Source organism: Anas acuta, chromosome 3, assembly GCF_963932015.1.
Source record: "Anas acuta chromosome 3, bAnaAcu1.1, whole genome shotgun sequence".
NCBI classification, from domain to species: Eukaryota; Metazoa; Chordata; class Aves; order Anseriformes; family Anatidae; genus Anas; species Anas acuta.
Window position 1 is genome coordinate 48,431,702 of NC_088981.1, and position 24,886 is coordinate 48,456,587.

A 24,886-nucleotide genomic window follows, 5' to 3' on the forward strand; every position below is an offset into this window, starting at 1 on the left:
ACAGACTAAAAGTTTACTTAACTTTTAGGAAAATAATTTTAAGGTAAGATAAGCTATTTGTCATTCTCTACTTAGAGAGTATCTGTTAAATAAGTAGGCTGGGGTGTTTGAATTTTTTTCTAAATGAAAGCAACCCAGCAATTACTTCAGTTAATAACAAAATGCATCTTATAATTGGCTTGCTTTCTTGCAGTACTTGCTGCAAAGCAGTAGTGAAATACAGTATAATAATGCACATAGAAATGCTAAACCACAGTAATGTTCATGTTCTCAGTTCTCATGTTCTCATGCTGTCAGTAAATTCATACAGCCTCTATTAAGGCATTTAATCATCTTGGAGGTGATAGTTCATGGATTTACTTCAATATTCAGGAAAGTTTTGTTTACAAATCTGTAGACTTCAAACAATTCATCTTTTATCTGTTGATAGTTATTTTTTCTGCTCAGATATCCAGAGTACAGCTGGCTGATAGGTTAAAAAGAGGAAACTTGCATGGTTTTCTTAAGGTCCTTTAAAAGGGTGTGGAGGGGCAACTACTGTACTTTGCGTCACAATATTTGGATTCACAATATGTATCTCTGTGGATTTACTGGCTAATTCCAAGATGAGGTAAGTTACTTTAACCAAGGTTGTTCACGCTTAACCCCACTGATTTTTTTTTTATGCCAGTAAATTTGGTTTCTTTAAGATCTTCGGATATGTGCACTTTTTTAAAAAGACAAAACTCAAAAGACTGAGGGCTTTGTGGTAGCAAAGATATTTTCCCATATAGTTTACATTTAATCTAGTATTTGTCTTTATCTTGTAGAATGCTTCATAATGAAGAGCTTTTCTCACTGGCCTTATAGGAGAACTAATTTTTCATGTTTCTTTGAACTCTTTAACTATTCAGTACTGATTATTTTATCTGATGGAGTTAAGGTACACAAATGAAGCATTCTGATGTGTGTTAAGAGCTGCTGAACTGACGCTGGGAGAAACAGGTGTTGGGAAACAAGAAACTCAGAAAAGTGAGAAAAAAATGGAACAGATCAAAAAAGTAAGTAGATGAAATAGTTGAAAAGGTGTTTTTAAGTGCCCTCCTCGTTCCCAGAGGTTGGGATGGGTAGATCCTAATGGCAACCAGCCTTTCATGGGAGTGTGGTGCTGCTTGCAAACTCTGGTACAGGCTGTTGCCCTGCCTCTGCTTGCAGTACTGAGGCCTGGGATTTTAAGGTGTTAATGTCCTCCACTGTACACATAGACATAGCTGGGATCAAGTGACAAATGAAGAAAAATACTTTAAATAAATACTTTGAGGAAATACTTTGTCTCACCTCCATGGGTTTCCTTTAAAAGCACAGAGGGCATGTCTGTTTAACAGGTACTTCTTTAGCCCGCCTTCGCTGAATTACACGGCACTAAGAATACCTGAGTCTGTATGTGTCAAATTGTCAGAGATTTATGCAGTTTGCAAGGTGGACAAAATGTGATTATAAATGGGGAAAATGCATGTAGACTCCTGAGGTCAGAAGGAACTGCAGTGTAGTCTGATCCCATGTATTCAGTGGGCCTGTTGTGCTGCTGAGCCGTATCCCAGATGGTTCGTCGAGGCTTGTTGGTTTCTCCCAGACAGTACTGCGTGCATCACAGCTCTTCTCCACAAGTAAGGGTTACACACAGTCAGTGTTCAGGCTCTTTTTTTAAAGAGGAGGAGGTCAGCTCTCTAGACATATTTTATGGAACCTTTTTTCACCCATTTCTAGAATTTCTGCTTCTTAGTGGAGCACTGCGCTGAGTGGTCTCACCAGTGTTGTTTGGAAAGGTGATCTTGCTTTCCTATTCCTGCTTAAAATTAACCTTTGAAACTTCTAGTGACTGATCTACTTATTTTACTGTGTTCACATTAACATATTACATAAATGTCTTTCCCCCCCTCTGTGAATCAGTTTGAAGCACGCTGTGCATAAAAGGTAATATGCGAACAATTTATCTCGATCAGTCTTAATGGTTTTCAACTGATCACCAGTGCAATTCAGAAGTATTGTTTTTAATGTCCTGTTAGTCTTCGTTAACCGCTAGACTTCAGAAATAAAAACCCTAATGTTATGGCTACCAATTTTTAACTGCAAAAACCAGAGGGCGGGTTTGCCTAGGACCAGGTGCTGCTGAGCCCTCAGGCCCAGCCCCTCCGCCGCCTCCCCGGGCGCCTCCCCCGGCCGTGAGGCGGTGCCAGTCGCGCTGCTGCCCGCCCGCCGCCATGTTGTGCCGCCTCGCCTGGCCGGGCCGGTGAGAGCCGGGGGGGGGGGAGGCAGCGCCGTGCCGGCCGCTGGGCTGCGGCGCTGGGGGCGGCCGGGCAGCCCCCGGCTGCCGTGGCCGAGCCGCGGGAGGGCGGGGAGGAGGCGGCGGAGGGCTCGTCCCCTGCGCTCCGCTCTCCCCCCGCCATTTCGGGGGGCTGCTGGCGGTGGTGCCGCCCTGCCGGGGGCTGCGTCGCCCGGCTCGGGGCTGCCGGCTCGGCGCGGCGCTGCCCCTGGCCGCGGCCTCGAGGTTTTGTCCCTTCTGCACGCCAAGGTCAAGGCGGAGGGGCCCCGCGGCCGCCCTGCCTCCCGGCCCTGCGCGGTGCCTGCCGCGGGGGCAGCGTTTCCCCGTGTCTCGTTACAGCGCGGGGTGCTTTAATCTGCAAAACGGGAGCTCAGCGTCTTTATCGAAGGCAGCACCTTGCGTGTTACAGCAGCTGATCATAACGGTCACTTCAGCCGGCTGAAGCGCTAAAACACCGAGTAACGCTGCTTCCTTCTGCCTTTTCTCTTCCAGAAGCGGGGCCAAGCTGGTAGCCCCCCTGGGGTGCCTGGTGCCCAGGCAGAAGCACACCCTCCCGGACCTGCCCTACGACTATGGCGCTCTGGAGCCCCACATCAACGCCGAGATCATGCAGCTGCACCACAGCAAGCACCACGCCGCATATGTCAACAACCTCAACGTGGCAGAGGAGAAGTACAAGGAGGCGCTGGCAAAAGGTTTGTGTATCCACAGCCAGCAGATGAGATGGGAGCTAGCTTAAGTTGATGATATGAGGAAAAAAAAAGACAACTTTCTTCTACAGGAAATAGTTTCTTTACGTTTTTTTGGATTGTGTATTTCAACCTTGCCTTTTTCCTTTTATTTTGTAATAAAGTAAAATGTTACTAAGAGCAGGTTTGTGGTAGGCTTCAGTGTTGCTAGGGTTAGCCAAAAGCCCAAGTTCTGCCTTCTGTACTACTGTAAAATATGGGGATTCTGTGATTCTGTAATTGGATTTAGTCCATGTTTACACTAGTAATTGGAACCAAAGCGCCAATAGGAAGTTGCAGTCATTTTACTGAATAAATACTTTACAATGAAAGGTTAGCAATAAAATTATATAAAATATATAGAACGTGTGCACTTTGATGGTTCTCACATCAGATGCTTTGCTGATTGTTGTGAAGTAATCTTAGTCCCATACAAATGGATGTAAGGCAAATGTCCATGTGATACCCAGTGAGGAGAGATGAAATTTGTTGTCAGTATGCCACTGGGCCAAATTAAGGGGTCATGTAGCTCATGCCAGTGTGAGGAACTGAAATACATAGCATGATGTAATGAATTTTTGTGTGTTAATGTTTTAAATTGAATCTTGAGATACACTGGGTTTTCTGAAAACTTTACAGTTGTTTTAGCCAAACTACAGTGAAAACGTATGAATTGATTTTTAAAGACTCATTTCAGTCTTTAAGTTGGACTGATGAGAACGTGTGAAATACATGTATATATCTTTTTAAGGAGGCGGAATATATTTTTTTTCTGTAGTAATGATCTTTCTAAAAAGCTTCAGTTTATGTCTAAAAGGTGATTAATTTACACTCACTTATGCCTTGTTGCTGAGTGGCTCTACAGTGTAATTTTGTTTGGGCTTGGATGAAAATGTGAAAATTGTCCATGTCTGAGTAATCTTGAGCCCTGTACCCCTGAGAAGTACCAGTGTGCTTGAATATAGGATGTTAATTACTTGTGAAAGTTTATAGAGATTTTCAAGTGGCTACGTAAGACTTGTGCCATTTACATTCTAATGATATTTGATTAAGAATCATGCAATCAAGATTGCTGCTTTGTCCTGCCAGTGATGGATCCAGGAAAATTGTCTACCAGAAATTAATTAGTGCAACTGAGGAGGGAAACAAAACTACAAGAAATCAGTATATCTACTGCTGATGTTGCTTGTGCTGTATAATGACTAAGGCTTCAGCCACTAGTGAAGGCAGAATTTCTGGTTGGCAGAAACATCTGCAGTGTCCTGGATCCTCTAAGGTATTTAAAAAAAAAAAAAAGTAAAATACTATCAGTTGATAGGCTCTCATCACTTGGTCTTGGTGATGGTGTTTCTAGAGGTAGAATTTAATCTTTCTGTAATGATTTTGCTGCCTGTACTTTGCAGTGTATTATGGTTGTCATGAACATCAAAGCCAGGCAAATATTTGCTTACACTGTTTTTGTGTGTGTGTTTTGGGTTGGCTTTTTTACTTCAGTGATAGCACAGTATGCAGTGTGTGGGATTTTGACCCTCGTTAGAAAGACTCTGAAGACCAGGCTTTAGGAAAGGGCAGAGTCTGAACTGCCACCTAATTCTGTCAGTACTCTCCTTCTTTCCCCATACTTAAAAATTGAGCCTGGCCAAAACTTCCTGCACAGCATTTCACTGTTAGGTTAGACGTAACACATTTATCCACTATATCACATCTATCTCTGTCACGTCTATTTGCTATCTCTTCTGGATAACAGAACCTTGGCAATGGCTTCTGTTCAGCAATAGGAGATGAAGTAATCTTTTTAGATCATCTTTAACATGTTGTTAACCTACCTATATCTGTTTAGACAACTCAAAAGCTTTCTTGAGTGTATTCCATTTGCTTGTGTTGTCAGTTCTTCTGAAAATGAGTATGCACCTCTGTGACAGGATCCAGCACGGGAAGTAATAACTTTATTCCAGAAAACTTTCAGCATAATCTGGTTCTGATTACTGGTCCATCAAAACATGCAGGATTTTGCCAATTGAAGGATATAACCTTGAAACTTATTTTCATTGAAAACTTATGCCTACCAGAATTTCCCATTCTTTTCTGATGGTTGACCTATGGTGCTTTACTTGGCTTCGGTATGAAGGAAAGGAGTGACTCTTAGCAGACTGAGAAACTGAGCTGACAAGTCTCTTGAGCACCACCTCTGAGCTGTCTTGCTTTACTGAATTGTCCTGTGGTTTATTGAGTTGTCCTCAACAACTTCTGGGTTGAGGAGTGCAATAGGCTGGAGAGGGCCCTGTATACAAGTAGGTTTCAAGATAAGTTGCAGTAACATACAGGCAAGTTACTTTTGTCCATCATCTTCTCCAGTGCCAAGTTCAGCAGGGCGGTTTTGACAGCACCCTAAACACTGTGTTTTAGGGGCAGCAATCAAATGCTGTCTCAGCTTCATAGTGGTCATGCTTCTGCTAGGGCATGGTATCATAAACAATAATGGTGTTTAAAATGTCCTCGGTTATTTTTGGATTCCTGGCTTGTGATATTGTGGATATGTTTCTGAATTAACTTAAAGGCATGCAGATTTCAAGGAAAATGTCTTGAAGATGCTGTTTGACAGGATATGAGAGACGCCGCATCCTTCATTTGATACCTGAATGCAGAAATAGTGTTTGTACTGGCTGCGTTGGATGCTTTATTCCATTCCTGCCCCTGTCTGGTTTTGTTGCTCTGAGTATGGTTATAACTGGAGATGCAGATGCCACGTGTTAGTTACACTTTTTTTTTTTTTAACTTGCAGATATTTTTCTGAATAAGAGAAAAATCTATATTGCACTTGAAAGTGAATTCCTGCAGGAATAAATTATTCTTAAGAAAAGTTTATAGGAAACTGTTTAGTTTTTTGCATCTTAAGGAAAGTCTTTACAATAACAGTGATCATTTCCAGCAAAAATTAAGCCGAAGGTGTGTGGTTGAGCATTACTGTAATCTATTGTAACAGATTGAATTCTGTATTTTGGGGATATTTGTGAGACATCATGGAACTGAGCAGCTTCATCCAGATACTTTATTTGTATGAGACTTACCAAGGTCATTGTGGTTTCTTAAGGGTATGGAACTTGGAATCCTAAATTCAAACCTTAGTGACAGGTGTGCTCCTGCTTTGTGATTTGCCTTCACGTCTGTCCTAGGATGACTCAGGAGGATTTATACCACTTGTTCTTGAAAGTGAGGGGGGGAAACAGCTGCCTGCACTGGTGCCTGCTTTGAGAATGTACTGGAATGGTGGAAAAAGCTTCAAAAACTTTTTGCAATGTTTCAGTTATTTTAAAAGGCAAAATAACATTCAAAACACTCATGTTAAAGTGATGCAACACGATTCTAAAACGTAAGGCACTAGTGAATGCTTTAAGGAATATGACATGTTTTGGAGGGGGAGGAGGGATGGACAAGGTTGCCTGACCTTGGGTGGTATGAGCGTTATGTGCAGGGCTGGAAACGAGGGTTAGCATTACATGGGCACTGCTTAGATGTGCTGTGGATGCTTCTAGATGGACTTCCGTTTTTTGTTTTTCTCTTGAAATTAAAGCCTGCCTGGACTGGGGAGTTCACCTATATTAGACAGTGGTATTTGGAGGACAGGTTTCAGATTAACAATTCTTCATGTTGAATAAAATGTCCTGGGTCATCACATCTCTTCCAAAAACAATCAATCAAAACAGCCTCCACCCCCCAAAAAAAAGAAATGAAAAATTGGAGGGAGAGGAACATTTTGGTTTATGTGCTGACTGTACTCATCAGCTTTTTCTGGAGCACAAACTGTTCACCCTGTTCAAGGTGTTTAAGAAGTTTAAAAATTCAGTGTGCAAATCAATGACTTAAAGGGTGAATAGTGTTCTTTTCTAGAACTGGTGGTACTGAGCAATTTACAAGTGTGAAGTCCTTAACACATTCTGGCTCTACTGGTTGCTTTATTTAGCAGTAGAATGGCAGTAGATACTTCAGTACTGTACGTGTAACATGAGCTGCCTGAGAGGTGCAATATTGGCAGGTCACACGTAGTTACAGGACAAGCAAAAGATGAGAAATACTTAATGCAGTTTGTCGGTGGCTATCTAAAATATGAGTAGCAGTCACAACCCCCCTTATTTTTTTGTAGATGTGCTACAGGCTAGTAAGAGTTGAAAGATGTTGGGTATCAGTGGAGGCCTAGTGGCAATTTAGTGTTTACTGTGGTGGTGATGTTTTTATTTGTCTACTTACTTACTTTTATCTTCTGCATCCTTAGGTGATGTTACAGCTCAGGTGTCGCTTCAGCCTGCACTGAAGTTCAATGGTGGGGGTCATATCAATCACACCATCTTCTGGACAAATCTTTCGCCTAATGGAGGAGGAGAGCCTAAAGGTTAGTGCTTGTTGTGATCGTTTATTGAGTCAGTTTTAAATGACCAGCAGAACAGATGATCTTTTGTCTCTTTGGAATAGTCTATATCTTTATTTTTTTCTGAATTTGCCTTTTTATGCAACAATTACCACAGTTCTGAGGAAGTCAGGGCCTTTTCAAAGCAAGGTAAAAATTTAAAAAGCTAGTTCTGTGCTAAGTGTATTTAATTTCTAAAACTGATTACATGTACATTGCAAAATACTTGGCTATTGCTGTATATGTCCTTTCTATCTTCATAAGAGAAAATAGCTATCCAGACCTGTGGTAATTAAGTTCATGTACATGTACTCAGCTTTCACAGAAAGAGAAGAAATGTGCTACAGACCATCCAGCCTAGTGACTGGATTTATGCTCCATTTTCAAGTAGGGATAGTTTAACAGTTAAAACCTCAGGGAAGAAATCCCTTTGGGAGGATAGAGGAATGATAATCTCCAAGTGACCTGCAATTAAAGGTAACGGCCCTATAATAAAGATCTCACAAAAGGTGTTGTGGTAGACGTGAAAGTTTTTGAATGAAGTGTTTATGCCCGTCTGTAGACGGGTGGGATTCAGGTGCATAAGATTTTGAAGCTGAAATTTCTGCTAGTAGCTCAGCAGTTCTGTCCGTTTCTGATGGAGCTTTTTTCAGGTGGCATTCTCAGGAAAAATGCTTTAAAGCTTTGCCTTTGTCTATTTCTGTCTGCTTGCTCTCTTAAGCAGGTTGGGACAGAATTGTTAACTAACAATGCATCTATTTTGTCTAGACAGTTCCTTTCCTCAGAGCCGAACTGCTTCTGCCTCTTTCCTTCTGTTTTCAGGCAATACATGGAAGTTAAGAAGTACCTGACATACTGTGACTTTTTTTTTTTTTTTAAAGGAGAACTGATGGAAGCCATCAAGCGTGACTTTGGTTCCTTCGCAAACTTCAAGGAGAAGCTAACAGCTGTATCAGTTGGTGTTCAAGGATCAGGCTGGGGGTGGCTTGGCTATAACAAAGAGCAAGGGCGCCTGCAGATAGCAGCTTGTGCAAATCAAGACCCTTTGCAAGGAACAACAGGTCAGGTTTCTTTCCTTCCCCACTTTTTGTAGATTTCAGAGGCAAGTGTGTGAGATGGGAGAGGGATTTTTTGGACATGAAGAAAAATAGCTGGGTAAATCAGTTCACTTCTAGCAGAAGTGAAAAACAGTTGCAGTTTATAAAACAGCATTTGTAAACTAGGACTTAGAAATTCTGTGGAGAGCAATAGGGCTTACAGTCTGTCTAATCAAAAGGGAAATAGATGGCACATATTGTGAAAGTGCTGTCTCACGCAGTAATTTCAGTTCAGGCTCTTTTGGACTGTTTCTGACTAATTGGAGTCGCTTGCCTGTAAGAGTATTGGGAAAAATAATTCTGTTACGTTTAGATTGTTTTCTTTGACAGGAACTATTTACAGAACCCTGGGTATAGGCCAAGCAGCAGGAGAGGGGAAGATGCATGTAACACCTCTTGTCTTGAAACAGGCTGCTAGGTTTAAGATGGAAGGCTTATAGTGTGCTTCCTTACTATTGGTAGATAGTGATGAATGTCAATTAAATAAGTTGTTATTATAGTAATAATAATTATTATAATAAAATAACACTTAAAATGGTCTGTGCACTGCTTATCAGTGGTAAAAAAAAAAAAAAGTATTAGTGTTGAGACAAACAGCGGTAAAGGGGGTAAATATCACCCCTCCCCTCAGTGAGAACTCCCCACTAAAAACCTCAACTAGAAAAATGTTTTACTACAAAAGCAAGGAAAGTAATGAAACAGTAACTTGTGATTAAAACAGTGGAAACAAATGTTGGTATGGCAAGAGATTTCTTTTGTGGTGGTGTATTTCAGGAAGATACTTGTGTTCTTATACATGTAACAAAAAACCTGTAAACTTCTTAAAAAAAAAAAATGACCTCAGCTGGTTTCAGTTCTGTCTTTCTACAGTTGAAGAACTTGGGTAACAGCAAAATAAAACTTCACATGTGAAGCGTTTTTTCATAGACTTAAAGTTTTTATCCTTCTTTTCTACAGGTCTTATTCCTTTGCTAGGAATTGATGTATGGGAACATGCCTATTACCTTCAGTATAAAAATGTTCGACCTGATTATTTGAAAGCCATCTGGAATGTGATCAACTGGGAGAATGTATCTTCAAGATATGCATCATGCAAAAAGTAGAGTGGAATTCTTGCACAGACTACTGAAATGGCACCACTTCTACTTCGGTATCACTCTTGTACTAGTGTCTGTGGCTTACAAATGAATAGCTCTACTGCAGAAAACACTTAGCTCATCTGACAAAAACATTTCATAATCAAGCAAAGTGTCTGCTTGTCTAATCCTGTGGAAGGTATTCCTTAGATTTTTGAAGCTTTAAATTGTTGTGCAACAAAGGGAGACACTTGAAATAATCTTTTCCATTGCATATAAAAACATAGCTCGCCTTGCTGAAGCTTAATGAAGTAATGGATTTCTTTGTTGCACTTAAATACCTAAGTGGAAGCACACACTTTATGTTACTATGAACAAATAAAAGAATCTTCTGTAATTGTGTGTAACAGACTCATTTTTGGTAGCAGCTGGTCCAGTTACTTGCTTTGAAAAGGGCTGGGGAAGAGAAGCGCCTTCTGTAATTTATTGTATTAGAGGCTCTGCAACTTTCTGAGAGATCAGGAAGACAGGTGAAACAAAACAGGCATCGCTGTGCCTGCCTGACTTGACAGTCTTCAGTTATCCCTGCCTTTCCTGTATTTTTTGTCTGAGATCTTCATGTGTTGTAGCAATGTATTTGCTTTTGAAGTGTTACCTTGGGCAGAAGATGGCAGTACTGGGACAGACTCAATTGTAGTTCTTACAGGCATGTGGTACTCATTTCATACTGGTTAAGTATATTCTATATATTCATCCTTTAGCTTTAGGGCTTGATTATGTGCCTCTGTCAAGTCTAAACTGCCCACAGCTGTGTTCCTGAAGCAGTAGTAACAGGTTGAACTTCAGGCTTGAGACAGGAATGAAGTGCTGCCTGGTACACGGGAGCATGCCCGAGAGGTCCTGAGAGGCATGAGGAAGGGTTAGTGGGTTTTGGTTGCTCTGCTAGTTCTGTTGCACGTCCTTCAGACAGGATGCTGCTGGATGTATGAAGTACCTTGTGTGTAAGTTTTCTTTGAGGGTTCCCAGAGAGCTCTTTTAAGTTCAGGATGGATTCTCAGAGAAACAAGGAAGAGGCTTGCATTGCCATGCTGCTAGGCTGCTATTTGGAAGTATCAAGTGGGATTAAGGGGAGAAGTGTTTTTAAAAAAGAAATGCCTTTTATTAGGTGATGGAGGGGGGATAAATTACCACTACCATAGGAACAGTCTTTAACCAAAACTGTGACAAGTCAGATACTGTGTGTTGCACAGGATGGCTTATTTTACATTTAAAATATTTTTTTTTTCCTTTCATACTTGGGGATCTTCTGTAGACCTAATTCTCATCTCAGATATGCAGCTTGAGCTGCTGCTGCTTAACTCTGGGTTGCCTTATATCTTGTTTAAAACATACACTGACATAGCTCTTGTTATCTTGCTATCATGGTTTACTTTTGATAATGTGTGAGGAGTGATGAAGAAAAGTACCTCTACTGATAATCAGTCTGGCAGCTTTGACTTCAGTTAAAAGAGAAAAAAAAAAAAAAAAGTCTACCAAAGGGTTCATGCTCTTGCTGTCCCAAATCCGAAAGTCTGGATAGCCGGTGTGGAAGGTCTATCATGAGGTACGCTCAGCTTTTCCTATGAAACCTTGGTCTTCAGGAGTAAAGACTAGCATCAAATGCATTTTTCCTCCAGTAGGCCTTTCTGGCAGAAGGAATTGTACTTCTCAGGGGACACTTCTAATTAAGCAAAGCAAAATCTTTGCTGTAATTATTTACTGGGTTGGGAAGTTTATTTTGAGATCCATCTTGCTACCTTAATGGTGCAGCTTCTTTGTTTCCTTCTAAGCATTTCAGAATGCTTAAAATCTTGATAAAATGCATCATGTAGCCCATAGTATTCCTGATGTAAGACCACTGAAGCAAATCCTTTTTAAGGACTTAATTAGTTATGGAATTGACTAATATTGCTGACAATTATTAGGGGGAGAAAGGAATGGTATTTACAGTACCTTTTAAGTCCTGTGTAGGCGTAAATCAGTAGCTAGCTACAGATACGAAGCTTAATTAGGCAAGTTCATTGCTGAATGCATTGGTACATAAAATTTATACTCATGCTGTTCTATTTGTGGTTGTATTTTTTTTATTATGCTGTTGGGTTGGCATCTGGATTAGTAAAGGCTAATACTTCGATTTCAGTCGTTGGGTTCAGTTTATTGAGGCCCAGCTTCACAGAATTTGTCGGGTCAAGCTTATTGATAAGGTGGATTGAGTGGGGTAGAGAGAGAAGCAGGGGCATTTAGATTTCTAGAGGAGGAACAGGGACTTAGATAAGAAGAGAATCCTTTCTTTCTCACTTCCCAGAAGTACCTTCAAAGTATATAGGAGGCATATTGTGTTTGCCATGGAGTCTGCCTGAAGATGGCAGAAACAGCAGATTATTTTCTTCTTTCCTTATATGAGACTACACGATGTGCTGAAACACCACGTAGCAAAGAGATCCTCTTTAAAGACAAGTGAATGCTGAGGCAAGGCTTTGTTGAGTGCTGTAGCGCGTGTCTTGGGCATCATCTCAGTACTGCTTGCTCTTAAAAAACAGAGATGGATGCGGTCTGGGAGGGAATGTTTAAGCCGAGGAGGAAGTCTACGTTAACTTCAGACCATGAGGAGGCAAACCATGGAGATCTCAAGCAGGCCCAGCTCTTGCTCAAGCTTTGAAGCCCAGCGCAAGGCTTGGTTTCTGCTGTGCAACAAGTTAAGAAGCTTTGCTAGCTTTCAGTCAGCTGGTGAGCTTGTCCTGATGCCTTCAAGTCTGAAAGTAGAAAGTCCAAATGGAAGATGAAAGTTTACAAAACGTTGAGGCAAATGTTAAAAACACTGAAGCAATGAAAATGATTCAATGCATATTTCACTAGACAGTTAAGAAGTACTTTTTTTTTGTTCATTTGGGGTGTGTGTGTCTTTTGAAAGAGGAAAGGGCTTGGTTAAGCTATCTTAACTCCAAGCTTCTGTGAAATCTGGAAAAAGTGTTTCTTGTGACACTACACCTGGAGTACATGCTTGTAATTTCTGAGTCTGCTGGCAAGGCTGGTGACTGTCAGGGCAGTAGAAGTGCATAAACCTCGTACTGATCTGTCGGTGTTCAGACCCAGCAGTTTGCATTGCAGAAATTGCTTCGGAGGTGGGCAGGTCTGTCTCTCCCCACATGGGCTAAGAAGCAGGTAAACGATTACAGCTGACCTCAAATGCCGTGTCTGAGCGGACAAGTCCAAGACACGTTACCCAAAATGTAACCTACTTGCAGTTTGTTCTACCTGGAGCTTTCTGGCCCTAACCATGAAAACAGTGTCTGTGTGTAAAGTTAGCTCTCGCATGAACTCTGCAGGATCTCTCTCACCAGTGAGCATGACATACATTATTTACAGACTTTATCTGTAGTTCAGTTAGCACTGAAATCAGGAGTCTTTACCTGGGCAAAGTTTTGCAGAGGAATGCAAAACTGCATGCCTACAGTCCCTCTGAGCCTCGCTTTTGTTGGTCCTTGTTTAACTGTGCTCCTTATGAAGGTGCTGCGTATGTATACACAGTGAAATTGTGTTTAGGTCACAGTATGTTAAAAGAACTTGGAAATGTAAAGCAGGAAAAATATTGCAGCACCTAGCCCAAACCCTCTTGGAAATGCTCATGTAGTATGAGTAGAAGGACAAAATGCGTCAGGGTGATGTGACAGAAAGTGCTTATAGGTGGCAAAGCTGCTGCGCTGGAAGCTTGGTTTGCAGACTAGGAATGGATTTCAGTGACTGAACTTTCCAGCAATGGGTGCAATGGGGTCTCAAAGGGCAGTACACTGCTGGGACATGCAAGTGAACACTTCATATTTTTTTTTAAAAGAAAAAACTTATAAAAAATTAATATATATTTATTTTCTTTTATATTTTTTTTCTTGTAAGAAGGCACCTAATGCTGGTTGCAAAGCACGTGCTTATCCCTGAACTAGAAAAGGCTGGGGCAGGTTAAGGCCAGCCGAACCAGGTTCTTGCAGTCCCTTTGCTGCCTCTCCCCGAGGCGGGCAGTGCGCGCTGATGCTGTTGGCAGTCCTGGAGATCCTGGCGGGTGGGGTGGTGCCTTCATCCTGCCCTTGGGACAGGAGGGATCTGCACCTGCACGTTGCTGAGCAGTACAGCATGAGAATAGATAAAAGGTGTTTTATTTTTTTCTCCCCCAGATTCTACTTTCCACCTCACGTTTATTTCACCTTCATCTAGAGCAATTATTTTTTTTCAAAAAAAAGAAAGGCAAATGCCAATCCGCTCCAGAAAATGCCACCTGTGACTCAGCCTGCGAGCTGGTAGGCTCCTGCAATAGACATAGTAAAAACTACGTACAGAAGACTCAGTAGTCTTTTTGTTTTGCATTCAAGATTTTTTTCTCTATTATAGCAAAACAGGGTTAAAATGCGGCCATGCCTTCCTGCTAACATTTTACATTCCTACTGCTGTGACCTCTCAGAAGTTAATCATTACGCTAGCACAAAGCAGAAGACTTCTGGTTGTATTCATGCCTAATGCTCAGCAGACAAAATACTAGTAAGTTTATAGGCTTAGTCTGCCTTTTCCTAGAAATGCTTTCTACTTAATGTTGAAAAGTAATGCCTTTAGATTTCACCATAGCTTCTATTGCCCCTTTGGTTTGAAAAACCAAGCTGCTTTGGGCATCCGTGGTAGGTGTGTGTGTTTGCAGGGCTGGAGCCACTCCTGTCCCAGAGAACCAGAGCTGTACTTTTCCCACTAGAGGGGGGTATGTATCTGCTCTATTGTCAGTAGGATTTCTGAGCTGAATTTCCAAGAGGCAGGTGAAGAAGCAGTTCGTGTGCTCAGGCTGCGCAGGAAGGTAACTATTTGGGCTACTGCTTCCACTTTCTAAATAATTGGGGTAACCTCTGTCACTGAAGCTACCTGTCAGCAGTATGTGGGAGGAGACAATGCTGTAGAGAAGACAACTTATTTTGATAAATATAGGCAGATATGTGTCTTGCTGTAAGTAAGGCATCCAGAGGCTAGAGGAAGGTACTCCTAGTTAAAATAAAGATGTTCTGGCAGCCTCATCAGGCTCTAGCTATGTCTGTGTAGGGACATGCATTGTCCACGGCATCCCAAATAGTCTAAAACCCAGACATTTAGCAGCAGGTGACAAAGTCTTTTACATTGCTATAATTAAGACGAGGCTGCAAAGAGTACCCCACAGACTACCTGAGGCACTGAGGTTAGAGTTGTGCTGCCTTGTAGGGCAATTGCTGGCCTGAAGAAACTCCAGATTTTCACTGGATCATCTTACCTGAAGAGATGGATGAACAAATTAGCACAGGGGCAAGTGAGCACACCTGCTGCCTAGGTGTCTTGGGACCTGCCAGAGCTGCTGGTGTCCCCACGTAGCCTTGCAGTAGCATTGGAGCAGGGCTCGGACAGACCTGTCCTGCTGCAGCATTTTCAAGCATCCCTCTGGATTGGTAGCAAGTCCCTGCCAGGCAGAGCTCCCTGCAGCACAGCACTTGGGAGCCTTGTCACAGGGGCCATGTGAAATGACGGTGAAATGACTTAGTGGTGGACTCCTCTTGCACATAAACTTCCAGAAGAAATGACAGCTTCCTCAGGTTGGATCTGAAGGCTTTAATTTCTCTAAAATTCCAGGGAAACCAGCAAAAATTACTGGTTATTGCACTAGGCAATTGCAGACAGGTTGGAGGCTGCCAGGAACTGACTTCCTCTGAGTGGATTAGGAAAAGTGGACACTTTGAAAAGCCCAGGTCTGTTTCTGTTGAACTACAGTTCCTTTTTTTTTTTTTTTTTTAATGTTAATTAATTAATTAATTTGTGGGGAGGAGCCAAGCCTCTACCTTCCTGGCTTCTCCTGACCTCAGCTGAGCCCTTGTTGAGCACTGTCTCCTTTAGGGTGAGCTCTGTGGTGCTTCTGTGCCTCATAGCCGTGCTCATTCCCACCTGCTGCTCCATAGCACGTGTGTTAAAGGCTTGTCCCTTAAGGCCACTGGAAACAGGCTGTAGCTATAAAGAGTCTGAGCTAGAAGCAAGTAGCATGGTAACTGAGTTCACAGAATTCACAGTATTTAACAGAAATCATAGGATTCATAGGATCCTGGAAGCACAGAATGGTTTGGGTTGGAAGAGACCTTAAAGACCGCCTGATTTCAACCCCACTGCCATGGGCAGGGACACCTCCCGCTTGACCAGGTTGCTCAAAGCCCCATCCAGCCTGGCCAGTTACTTTTATCAGTAAGTTTGCAACACTGGCAGTTGTGGAAGACAGTATTGCACAGGAATTCCAGTTTTCTGTTTGTATGTTTGATTGGTTTGTTTGTTTTTAGAGAAAGTTAAAAGTTTTCACATTATGACCACAGAGCTTGTCATTGGGACTGTGGAACGCAGACATGTCTTGGAGGTCTGGAAACCAGAAGGTACGGAGAAGAACCAGCTGTTAATTTCAGTGTCGTGGTTCTGAAGGTAATCCCGCAGTTCTGAGAAAGGCTAATTTGTCCCATCCCAGCACTTGGCCTTGGCGGGAACGGGTAACCCTGCAACCTCTGCTACGCCTGTAGAAATTCTGACCTGAGGCAGGGAAAAGTAAGGGCTTCCAGTCTGCAGGAATTTTGAGATTTGGCTGTGGTCAGTACTGGCCAGAACCAGAAAGTTGTCAGTGTTTCCAGGAACCCAGGAGCTCCCCAGGCCCCGCAGCTGCAGAGGAAGGCTGCCGTTCCTGCCTGTCGCAGCAGCTGGGGTGGGCTTCGAGCCTCAGCCTTCTCCAAGGGTCATCCAAGCAGAACAAAGTGTCTGGGGCTCACCAAGGCGGCGACTAGGAAAGCTCTCCCTCTCCCACCGTATCTATGTGCATCTGTGTTTGACTAAATGCTTCACTGGGGTATTTCCAGCCACGCTCAGCCCTCATGCAGAATTCTGTCGAGTGAGAGCTGTAGGGAGGAGGGGAAATGCAGCCTTTCAAAGGGTGCATCACTGGGCTTCATCCTCCCATAAGAGACGCACACAGATGGCCAGCCTGCCCCTATGGTTAAGCAGTGCGTGCTACTTGGGTCCTGTGAGTGTTTTAGTTCATTTCCCAAGCTGCTGAGAGGAACTTGAGGTACATCAGAAACAGCATAGTCTTCTTCCATCTGGGTTCCCCTGCCTCTACTTCAGGATTTCAGACTATTCCAAAAGACCTTGGATTTGACTGCAGTAAGTCATGTCGTTGTTTTCAAGGAAGAAATGCTTGTGAGTTCATGCCTATTTACTGTTCTGATGAAAGAATAAGGATCACAAAACTGAAACTCTCACCTGGATTGTTTGGGGGGATGGAGGAGTATTATTCTGGAGAGCTAAGTGTGGGCTTGGTGTCTGTTTGCATAACTAAATGAGATAGGAACCGTAAACTGGAATTAGCCTGTCTGAGTGTAAAAAGCTCCAGCAGGAATTTTTCCCTTGTCTTCATGGGATCCAGGTCAGTTAAAAACAGTTCAAAGCCAGAAGTGCTGCTTTTCTGTATTAGCTAGCTGGGAATTGGAGTTCTTCCTGGATTTTATCTTCAGTGTAAGTTGCAGCAGTTCAGTGATTGTTGTTGTCCATCTGCTGGTACTCGCTGCTGGTCCAACTGCGTTCTCTCCAACTGTTGTGAGACTGTGGATGTACAGTGTGTGTGGCTGGCGAAGCCATGCTTTTCATGGGACAAAGTACAGATTATTAATTGGAATTAAATGTTTTTGTTCCAAATATGGTTGTCTGGCATAGGCACTGTGGGACAGATAGAGGCGTGGGCTGGTGATGAGGCTTCGGTCCCGAATCTGGTCCATGAAAGTAACATCTGCATCTACTCGTCCTGGGGCTGACTTGTCCCAGTGAGCTGGATTTTGATCCAGTGAGCTCTGATGTCAGCCTTGCTAGAAAGAAGTGTGCTTCCGTGGCCGTGGTGAGGTATCCCAGGAGCTAGCTCGTGTTGGGATGTGGGAGCATCCCATCATAGCCCGCCTTCCTTTGCCTGAGCCCTTTGCATCAGCAGCTGGCGTGTCACAACAGTGCAGTGATCTCCCTGCTGTATGTGTTATTCCAAACCACGCGGGGCTCACTGTAGGTTTTGAGAGCAAGGCTCTCCTTGGCCAGCTGGGAATCTGACCCCGAGTCCTTGGAGCCAGCTGCAGGGAGATGCTGTGGGCTGGATTCCAGCGCAGGTCCCAGCGTGGAGGCAACGATGCAGAGAAGTGCTCGTCTGGCTGCTGCTTGCCTGGAACTTCTTCCAGGCTCTGATCTGGACCCGACATCCAAAAATCCCAGCCATCCCGTCCAATTATGGATCCTCAGGGATTACAGATTTGAAGGGGCTGACATGTGTTTGTGCCTAAATATGCAAATGTGATCATGAGCTTATCTCTGTGTGTGCTGTTCTGTTAACCTCTTTTGGGTGTTTGGGGGAAAAATGGCAGAAATATCAGCTGATTACACTCAGTCGGGGAACCCAACATCTGGCTGCCAGGCTCAGGAGGCTATGTAATCCCTGCTCATGCGCTTTCCATGCTTTGGTTCCCTGCTGTGACTGAGCGCTGGAGTGGATCTCACCCCTTGTGGCAGAGCGTGAGCTGATGTTTTGGAAGGACAGAAGGTGTCCACCGCTGGGCCTTGTTTACATGTAAGTGCTGCCAGATTAATCCAAATGGCAGTGTGTGTGTACAGTTCTTGTATTGCTTCATCGCTCAAGCCTTGGCCTTAGGAAGCTGTTGCTTGGGCTGGAACTGCTCTGAGAATTACCCATGTGTGTTGTGTATTGCTGGGCCTGCACTGTCAATATCACAAAAAACAAAGGCCAGTGGGTATATTACAGGGCAGGACAAGCAAGATCTCCACCCTCGACTTGAGACATTTTCAGCTGGTGCTCTGGTTATAAATAATTTTCTGTTAGCCACTAAACTGATTTCAGAAAAAAAAAAAAAAAAAAAAGTGTTTTGTTTTCCTCCTTCCTCAGCGAAATGAGACTTTGTGCCTTCTCCCCATGAGTTATTCTGGGATGAATGAAGAAGGGTGAGATGACAGAACCATTCATGCAAGAAGGGAGGAGGTGGGTGCTGCAGCTTCGTCTCTGTTCTTTGGGTAGGCAGTTAGGATGGTCCTCAAAAAATGCAGGAGAGCAGCACTGAATTCTTCCTCTGCTGAAGTGGGTCTGAACGTCCATCTCCCACCAGAGACTCCTGCCTGGCCATTCCAAGAACATTTTGAAGGTGATGAATTCTTAGTTTCCATGGACAAAAATATTGCAATGTGCATTAACAGAGGCAGTCACACAGATGTGACCCTCTCCAGCCCATGCCTGATCTACTCACTGAAAAAGGAGGCTCTGGATTTCCAAAAAACATGGCAGGCAGTATCCTGACTGCTTGAGGGGAGCCACCTGCCCACACACACCATGGTTTCATTCCACTATTGTAACTTCGTGTCTCCTTTCTAGCTCCAATCGCTTGGTGACACTGGATGAATTGGCAAGACGTTTTGAATCAGTCAACACCCAGTATTCAGTAAATAAGTTATTTGCTTCCCCAAGTCTTGCCCAGAGCATTTTCCAGCTCCATGAAACTATTTTCTATTGGCTTGAAAGAGGAGCAGGAATCAAGTTCGTTTGTTGATTCAGTCAGAGAATGTTTAGCAGCAGCTAAACAAGAACTCTGGTTTACTGATTTTCATCATGATCAAATTTAGACTTCATCTACAGATATTTAGGCTTCAGAGTGGATTTTTTTTCTTTCCTCCCTCCCAAATAATTTACAATGAATTAATTCATCTCATGTCAGAATGACCTATATTGGTGGCAGTTGGCAGTGACATTAGGTTTATGCTAACTTGAGCGCAAAGTTATACATAGCACTGAGTAGGAATCAGCAATGTGAAAAATAAGAGAAAAAGAAGAAGAAATTCCCTGTAACACTTCAGATCAAAAAAGAAAGAACTATTGGAAGGTCACAGTATCCGTATTCGGTGTTAATTTTTGCGGGGAAAAACAAGGACTATAGGGCAAAAATTGAAATAAGTTTTTGTTTGTTTGTTTGCTTTTTTTTCTTTAAAGCAACATAAACTCATCTTCTCTTGGAGAAATGACTGAGGTTTGTCTTTCACCTGGACCAGGAAAACAAATGCAGTGGAAGAGGCAGAGAGAGGAGAGATCTTTTTTTTTTTTTTTTGCCTATTGTACTAATTGTACTAATATGTTATTCTTGACAGCGATGAAAAACTTGTAGAAATTTACTGGAAAAAAACAACAACAACAATTCAAGAAATCAGATAAAAAGGATATTACTGGGAAACTACAAAAGAAAATAAGTGCTTATAGAAAGACAACTGTTTGGTCATCTATTGGTAATAATTTTTGGCGGTAGATTCAAAGCTGCCCACAGAAGTTAGTATCGCCATCATCCACCCAAAACAATCCATCCACCTCCACCACCAACCATCCCCTTGACATCGTATCAGTCAACTTTTCAGCTTACAGTCAAGAATTATCCAGAATGCCTCAGCCTTACTACTGGCATTAATCTCCAAGAAAGACACAGCAAATAAAAAGTCACACCAATGCCTTCCCATAGGAAGGGTGCAGGATGGCTGCAACCATTTTGGTGAAGCCTTGCAGATACAGCAGAGCTGCCCTTCCATGGCAGCTTTCAGGGTTGAAGGGTTGAGTTCATCGCATGGTGATTCGTCACCATGAATCAGGTGGAGCAAAGCAGCTGGATGGCTCTACTAAGCCAATGGCTATTAAGAAATTATCTACATAGGCAGAAGCACTTGCAGCAGAAGATAGTATTTATTTCCATAAGAACAAAATCATCCTTTTTATGTCGATTTCTTGGCCATGTGGCAGAACAGAGAAGGGAACAGACAGTGGTAATCCCTGGGTACTTCTTGCACTCTCTAGAACTGTGTGGATGATGCTGTGCAAGTTCAAAAATCAAGTTTTGAACAAAAATTTTTTTTTCATCTTTTTCCCCAGGAACTCATTATTATTGTTCATGGTGTGCTGTCAACTCAAATACATGGAAAAAGCAAGTGCTGTCAAGCTTAGGGTTGCCTAGAAAGGTTGTATAACCCTTGGAGATCTTCAGAAGCCATCTGGACATGGTTCTGGGCAGCCTGCTCCAGGTGTCCCTGCTTGAGCACCAGATGACCTCCAGAGGCCCTTGCAACCTCAGCCACTCTGCAATTTCACAATACCATGCTTCATCCATCATTCAAGGTGGCCAAAAATAGAGACAAAGTTGACTGTAAAAGTGTTCTTGACAGACAAGGTCTGTCACTGGAAGTATCCCAACCTGGTACAGAACGGAAGTGGTGCCTGATACAGCTGACAAATGATCACATGGTACAGGTGAAGAAACAGTGTGATGTAGGAAACAATGAGAATATTGCCCTAAAATGTATATTCTGCTATATGAAACCATTGCTTCATATGTTGTCTTTTCTTTGCAAAATTTTTTGTTTTGCTGAGGGCCATGTGATATTTTTCTTCAAGTTTGTCATGTCACCTTTGTTCTCTGAACTTGGTTTTGAGTTTCAAGCTTTGTGTGGATCCCGTTTATAATGAACAATCAATAAACTTTGGTTTCGAACTAATCCAAGCAACACATTTCTAGTTTTGCCTGCTTACAGTTCAAAAATAAGCTGGCCAAGAAAATTTCCTGAAGCAAGAGGAGTTTTTGATGAAACATTCAGGAAACAAGTGAATTTGGGATGTCAGTTTGTAGGGATCTAAATTCTGAATGAGTACTTTTGAAAAATATGTCTGATCTATATATAGTTGGAAAAAGCATAAACATCTTGAGAAATGTTTTGTATTTTTGCATTGGGATTTGAAAGAGACCTTGGGGGCCCCAACCAACATGACTCCAGTCCATGAATGTCTGATGGGTAATGCTGGATTAGAACAGCTATGAGCAGATGGGCTACGTGCTCTTCTTGCACTAGAATTTAACAGATTTAAGAAAGTTAATCTGGAAAAAAATCTGGAAAAAAAAAAAAAGCCTAAGCAATTACTGCTGGGACTATGGTGGTATCTAGGCCAGAACCTTTGGCCTAAGATGAAATTTATATCAAAATAAGACTCTGTATAAGTAGGGCCCAGAGACCATTGGCTTTGCGTAGGACAGACAAGTCTGTCTGCTTGCGTTCCCTAAGGCGCAGCCATAAATATCACTGTAGTAATGAGAGCTCACAGAAAAATCTGAGACAGTTCTTGCTCCGAGGGATGTTGCTGCAGAAGAAGTTTGAATAGCGCTGTGTTCGCTGTTAATGAGATGTTGTGCATCTTACTCTTTTGAGATTGCCTAGCTAATATATTGGGTACGTCTGAGATATTTTTGCACATATGGACAAAAATTCAGAGCCAGTGCCTAGAAAGTTGTGTATGAATATATTCCCAAGAGGTGAATGGATGATGCTGGCAAAATACTGCTATACTGCATGCAAGTAAATACTCTTATTCTGAAGATATCTGTAATTACAGCTGTAGAAAAACTAACCGTGTGTTTGGATGTAATCAATCATGCCATGGCCAGGTTTATGCAGGAATTAATATGAAATGGATGATCACCATGTCTCTTTGTGTTTAAAACCAGTAAATTTCATATATTTTCATTTCCTTTCTCAATTCCCACTTCATTGGCTTTACACTTTTTGTCTTTTTTCCCTGATGAGAATTTTTCTCTCTCCCTTCTGAAGCTGAGGGCTTTGATCCAGTCCTTGCCTTCCTCTTATTAATTTGTGTAATCCCGCAGAGCAGTAGGATGCCTGTGGCTTGTCAGAGCCTCTGTACCGAGGTGGATGGAACAACTGGATTTTGCAAGATCAGCTAATCCCATATGATACACGACCTCCTCAAAGAGTAGACACAAGCTCTGTTCTCAAAACAGCAAAAACTAATCCTCATTTAAATCACACTGATGTAATATATATATTTTTTCCAGTTGGATAAGACATTTGGACATGAAACTCATGGGAAAACGAAAGAGCTGTGGTATAATGTGGGCAGGGGATTCAGGTTGCCAAGAAGATTGTGTATATTTGGTGAGCAGTGATTTTTTCTGGGAAAAAAAATAATTCAGGTGTTCCACATGCCAGTTTCATGTTCCCATGCTTTAGTTTATTTAACTGAGCTGCCAAAGGCATGTCCTGTATGGTCTCTTACACATTGCATGGACATGAACACCAACCAAGGATGAGATTTTTCTTGATGCTGATCTATGAACCCACTCCAGTTTTCAGATATGTCTTTGTGGTCATCAGCCCAGTACTTTGGGCTCTCCTTGTCCTGCCTTCCCTGGTACTCTGTGCAGAGGGTGAAAGCATCCACTAGTGTTGCTTCATACTCCCCTGTTTACCTACCACAGCATCCCATCAGCTCTCCAGAGAATCTCAGGCTGTTTTCTGGAGAAAGGAGGTTAAGAATAGGGAGAGAATGGAAGTGGTTCTTTGTGATCATGGCATAACTTCAGAAAAGTCTGCAATGAGAAGCCTGATGTGGAAAGCTGACCGTTTGAAACTACAGACATAACACCTAGGAAAAAAAAAAACACAGCAGCAGAGGGACGGGCGGCGTGTTTTTTCTTCTCTTTGGTGAGTTAAGTGCATTGCTGCTCAGAGAGGAGGCGTATCCCATGAAAACACGGCCCTCCTTTCACTGCAGAGCATGGAGCCTGCTCTGCAAGGAGGCAGGATGGGGCTCTTGTCGTGTGCTGTACAGGTCTTAAGCCAAGCCTTTTCTTTGGGCCTATAGGGAAGTCAGAGGTGCTGCTGTTCCAGCTGATGACTGAATATAAGTCTGTGGAGGAGAAGCGTCCTGTTCTTGTGCAAGGTGAGCTCCCTCCTGAGAGACCTTCTGCAGACCTGAGAGGGCGTCCTTGCACCAGGTGACTTTTCTCACTGGTCCCTGGGAGTAAATCTGCCCTCTTACATGTGGCCATGCCATCCATTTTATAGCCTTTCAGGCTACTTTCTCCCCCATCTTCTGTTGACTTGGTAATCATTCAATCAGGATAGCCCTGGCCAACTATGTCCTTTGAGGACAATACTTGTCGTTAAATTGTCTTTTTGGCCAACATTTTCTCAGGGACTACACATCTTTTCTTTGATAAACAGAAAAAAAATGCAAAAATCAAAGAAATGAATCAAAATGGAAAGCCAGCAAGTGTAAACCTAAATCTCTGCAAAGACATGGTTTTCACTAACAAGCATTGTGTGAAGAGCTGAAATTCCTTTTTTTTTTTTTTTTTTATAGTAACAAGAAAGTCAACTGATGAATCCAAACTGAAAAGGAAATAAAATCACACTCCCATCCGAATTGCCAAGTGAGTGCACAATAGCTGCATTTATTTTATTAGCCTTCTGACCTTTCTCTTCTCTGGTGAGGTTTCTTTTTCCTATTAGCATTATTAGGATGTCTACTGAGATGGCAACAAAACAAACACTGTTATTGTTGGCTAATTCCCCTCCTCTCGTCGTGCAGGGAGCGCAGACACAGCGGCCGTGAGCAGACACTGGCCTTGCACCTCCCGCTCGCACCCCACGTCCGTGACACCAGGTACCAGCAGGAGCACCACCACGTGGAGGACACCACATCTGTTCTCTCAAGGCACCTCAAGTCATGCCTGACTTGGAGCCTGGGACTCAACTTCTTTGCCTCCAGCAGAGGAGTGTTATTTGGTTTGATACCCTTCATGTATTTTTTGCACAGATAAGGTCTTTTTTTTTGCAGCTGCCCCACAACACCGCTTTCTCTGGAGATGATTAACTCTAGACCTTGTGGGGATGGCTTGATATTTCCTGTTCCCATTATTCCTGGGGAAGGCTGGTCTGCTACAAAGCGCTGCGGCTACTGGAGAGATGGTGTGATGATTGTGGCAGCACTTGCCCAAAGCCCTGTGCGGGTTGCGTGTCCTTAATTTACCGATCAGCGTAACAGACTGCTCAGCATCAGTGGAGCTGGGTGTTTCTAAGCTCTTTACCAAGAAGCAGGGGCCGGCTGTCACACTGCCATGGAGCAGGACTAGGGAATTTTTGGACTTATATGGAAGTCTGAGGAAACTTCAGAAATAATTCTGGAATGTGCCCAGCAGACTGCATGGTAACAGAGGAGCTGGCTGAGGAATTTATAGCTGTGGAGAGAAAATAATCATATTTTTCTAAAGAAATTTTGATCCAGGGAAGGGAAAAAACAACTCAGAAGGCTAGCAGAGAATCTGTTGATTATTTTTGCCTTGGTGGGTAAC

The 24,886-nt window shown here is 42.8% G+C and overlaps 1 protein-coding gene and 1 long non-coding RNA gene across 4 annotated transcripts; both read left to right on the plus strand.

Annotated features, from left to right (window-relative positions):
- The first annotated feature begins 2,129 nt into the window (after positions 1-2,129).
- SOD2 (superoxide dismutase 2) lies at positions 2,130-10,002 on the plus strand. Its single transcript, XM_068676993.1, has 5 exons — positions 2,130-2,269; positions 2,795-2,997; positions 7,301-7,417; positions 8,314-8,493; positions 9,487-10,002. Exons 1-5 carry the CDS (start codon positions 2,241-2,243, stop codon positions 9,630-9,632), a joined length of 675 nt encoding a protein of 224 aa, XP_068533094.1. The 5' UTR covers positions 2,130-2,240; the 3' UTR covers positions 9,633-10,002.
- Positions 10,003-14,114: 4,112 nt separating this feature from the next.
- Positions 14,115-23,482, plus strand: LOC137854046 (uncharacterized). 3 transcript variants are annotated; one of them, XR_011094932.1, is made up of 4 exons: positions 14,115-14,171; positions 15,998-16,054; positions 18,604-18,696; positions 20,617-23,482. It is a non-coding gene; the product is annotated as an uncharacterized lncRNA (long non-coding RNA). The 3 variants fall into 3 exon arrangements; XR_011094933.1 differs by having other exon boundaries at positions 14,122-14,171; positions 15,998-16,100; XR_011094931.1 differs by lacking the exons at positions 14,115-14,171; positions 15,998-16,054 and adding an exon at positions 16,247-16,829.
- Positions 23,483-24,886: the final 1,404 nt, after the last annotated feature.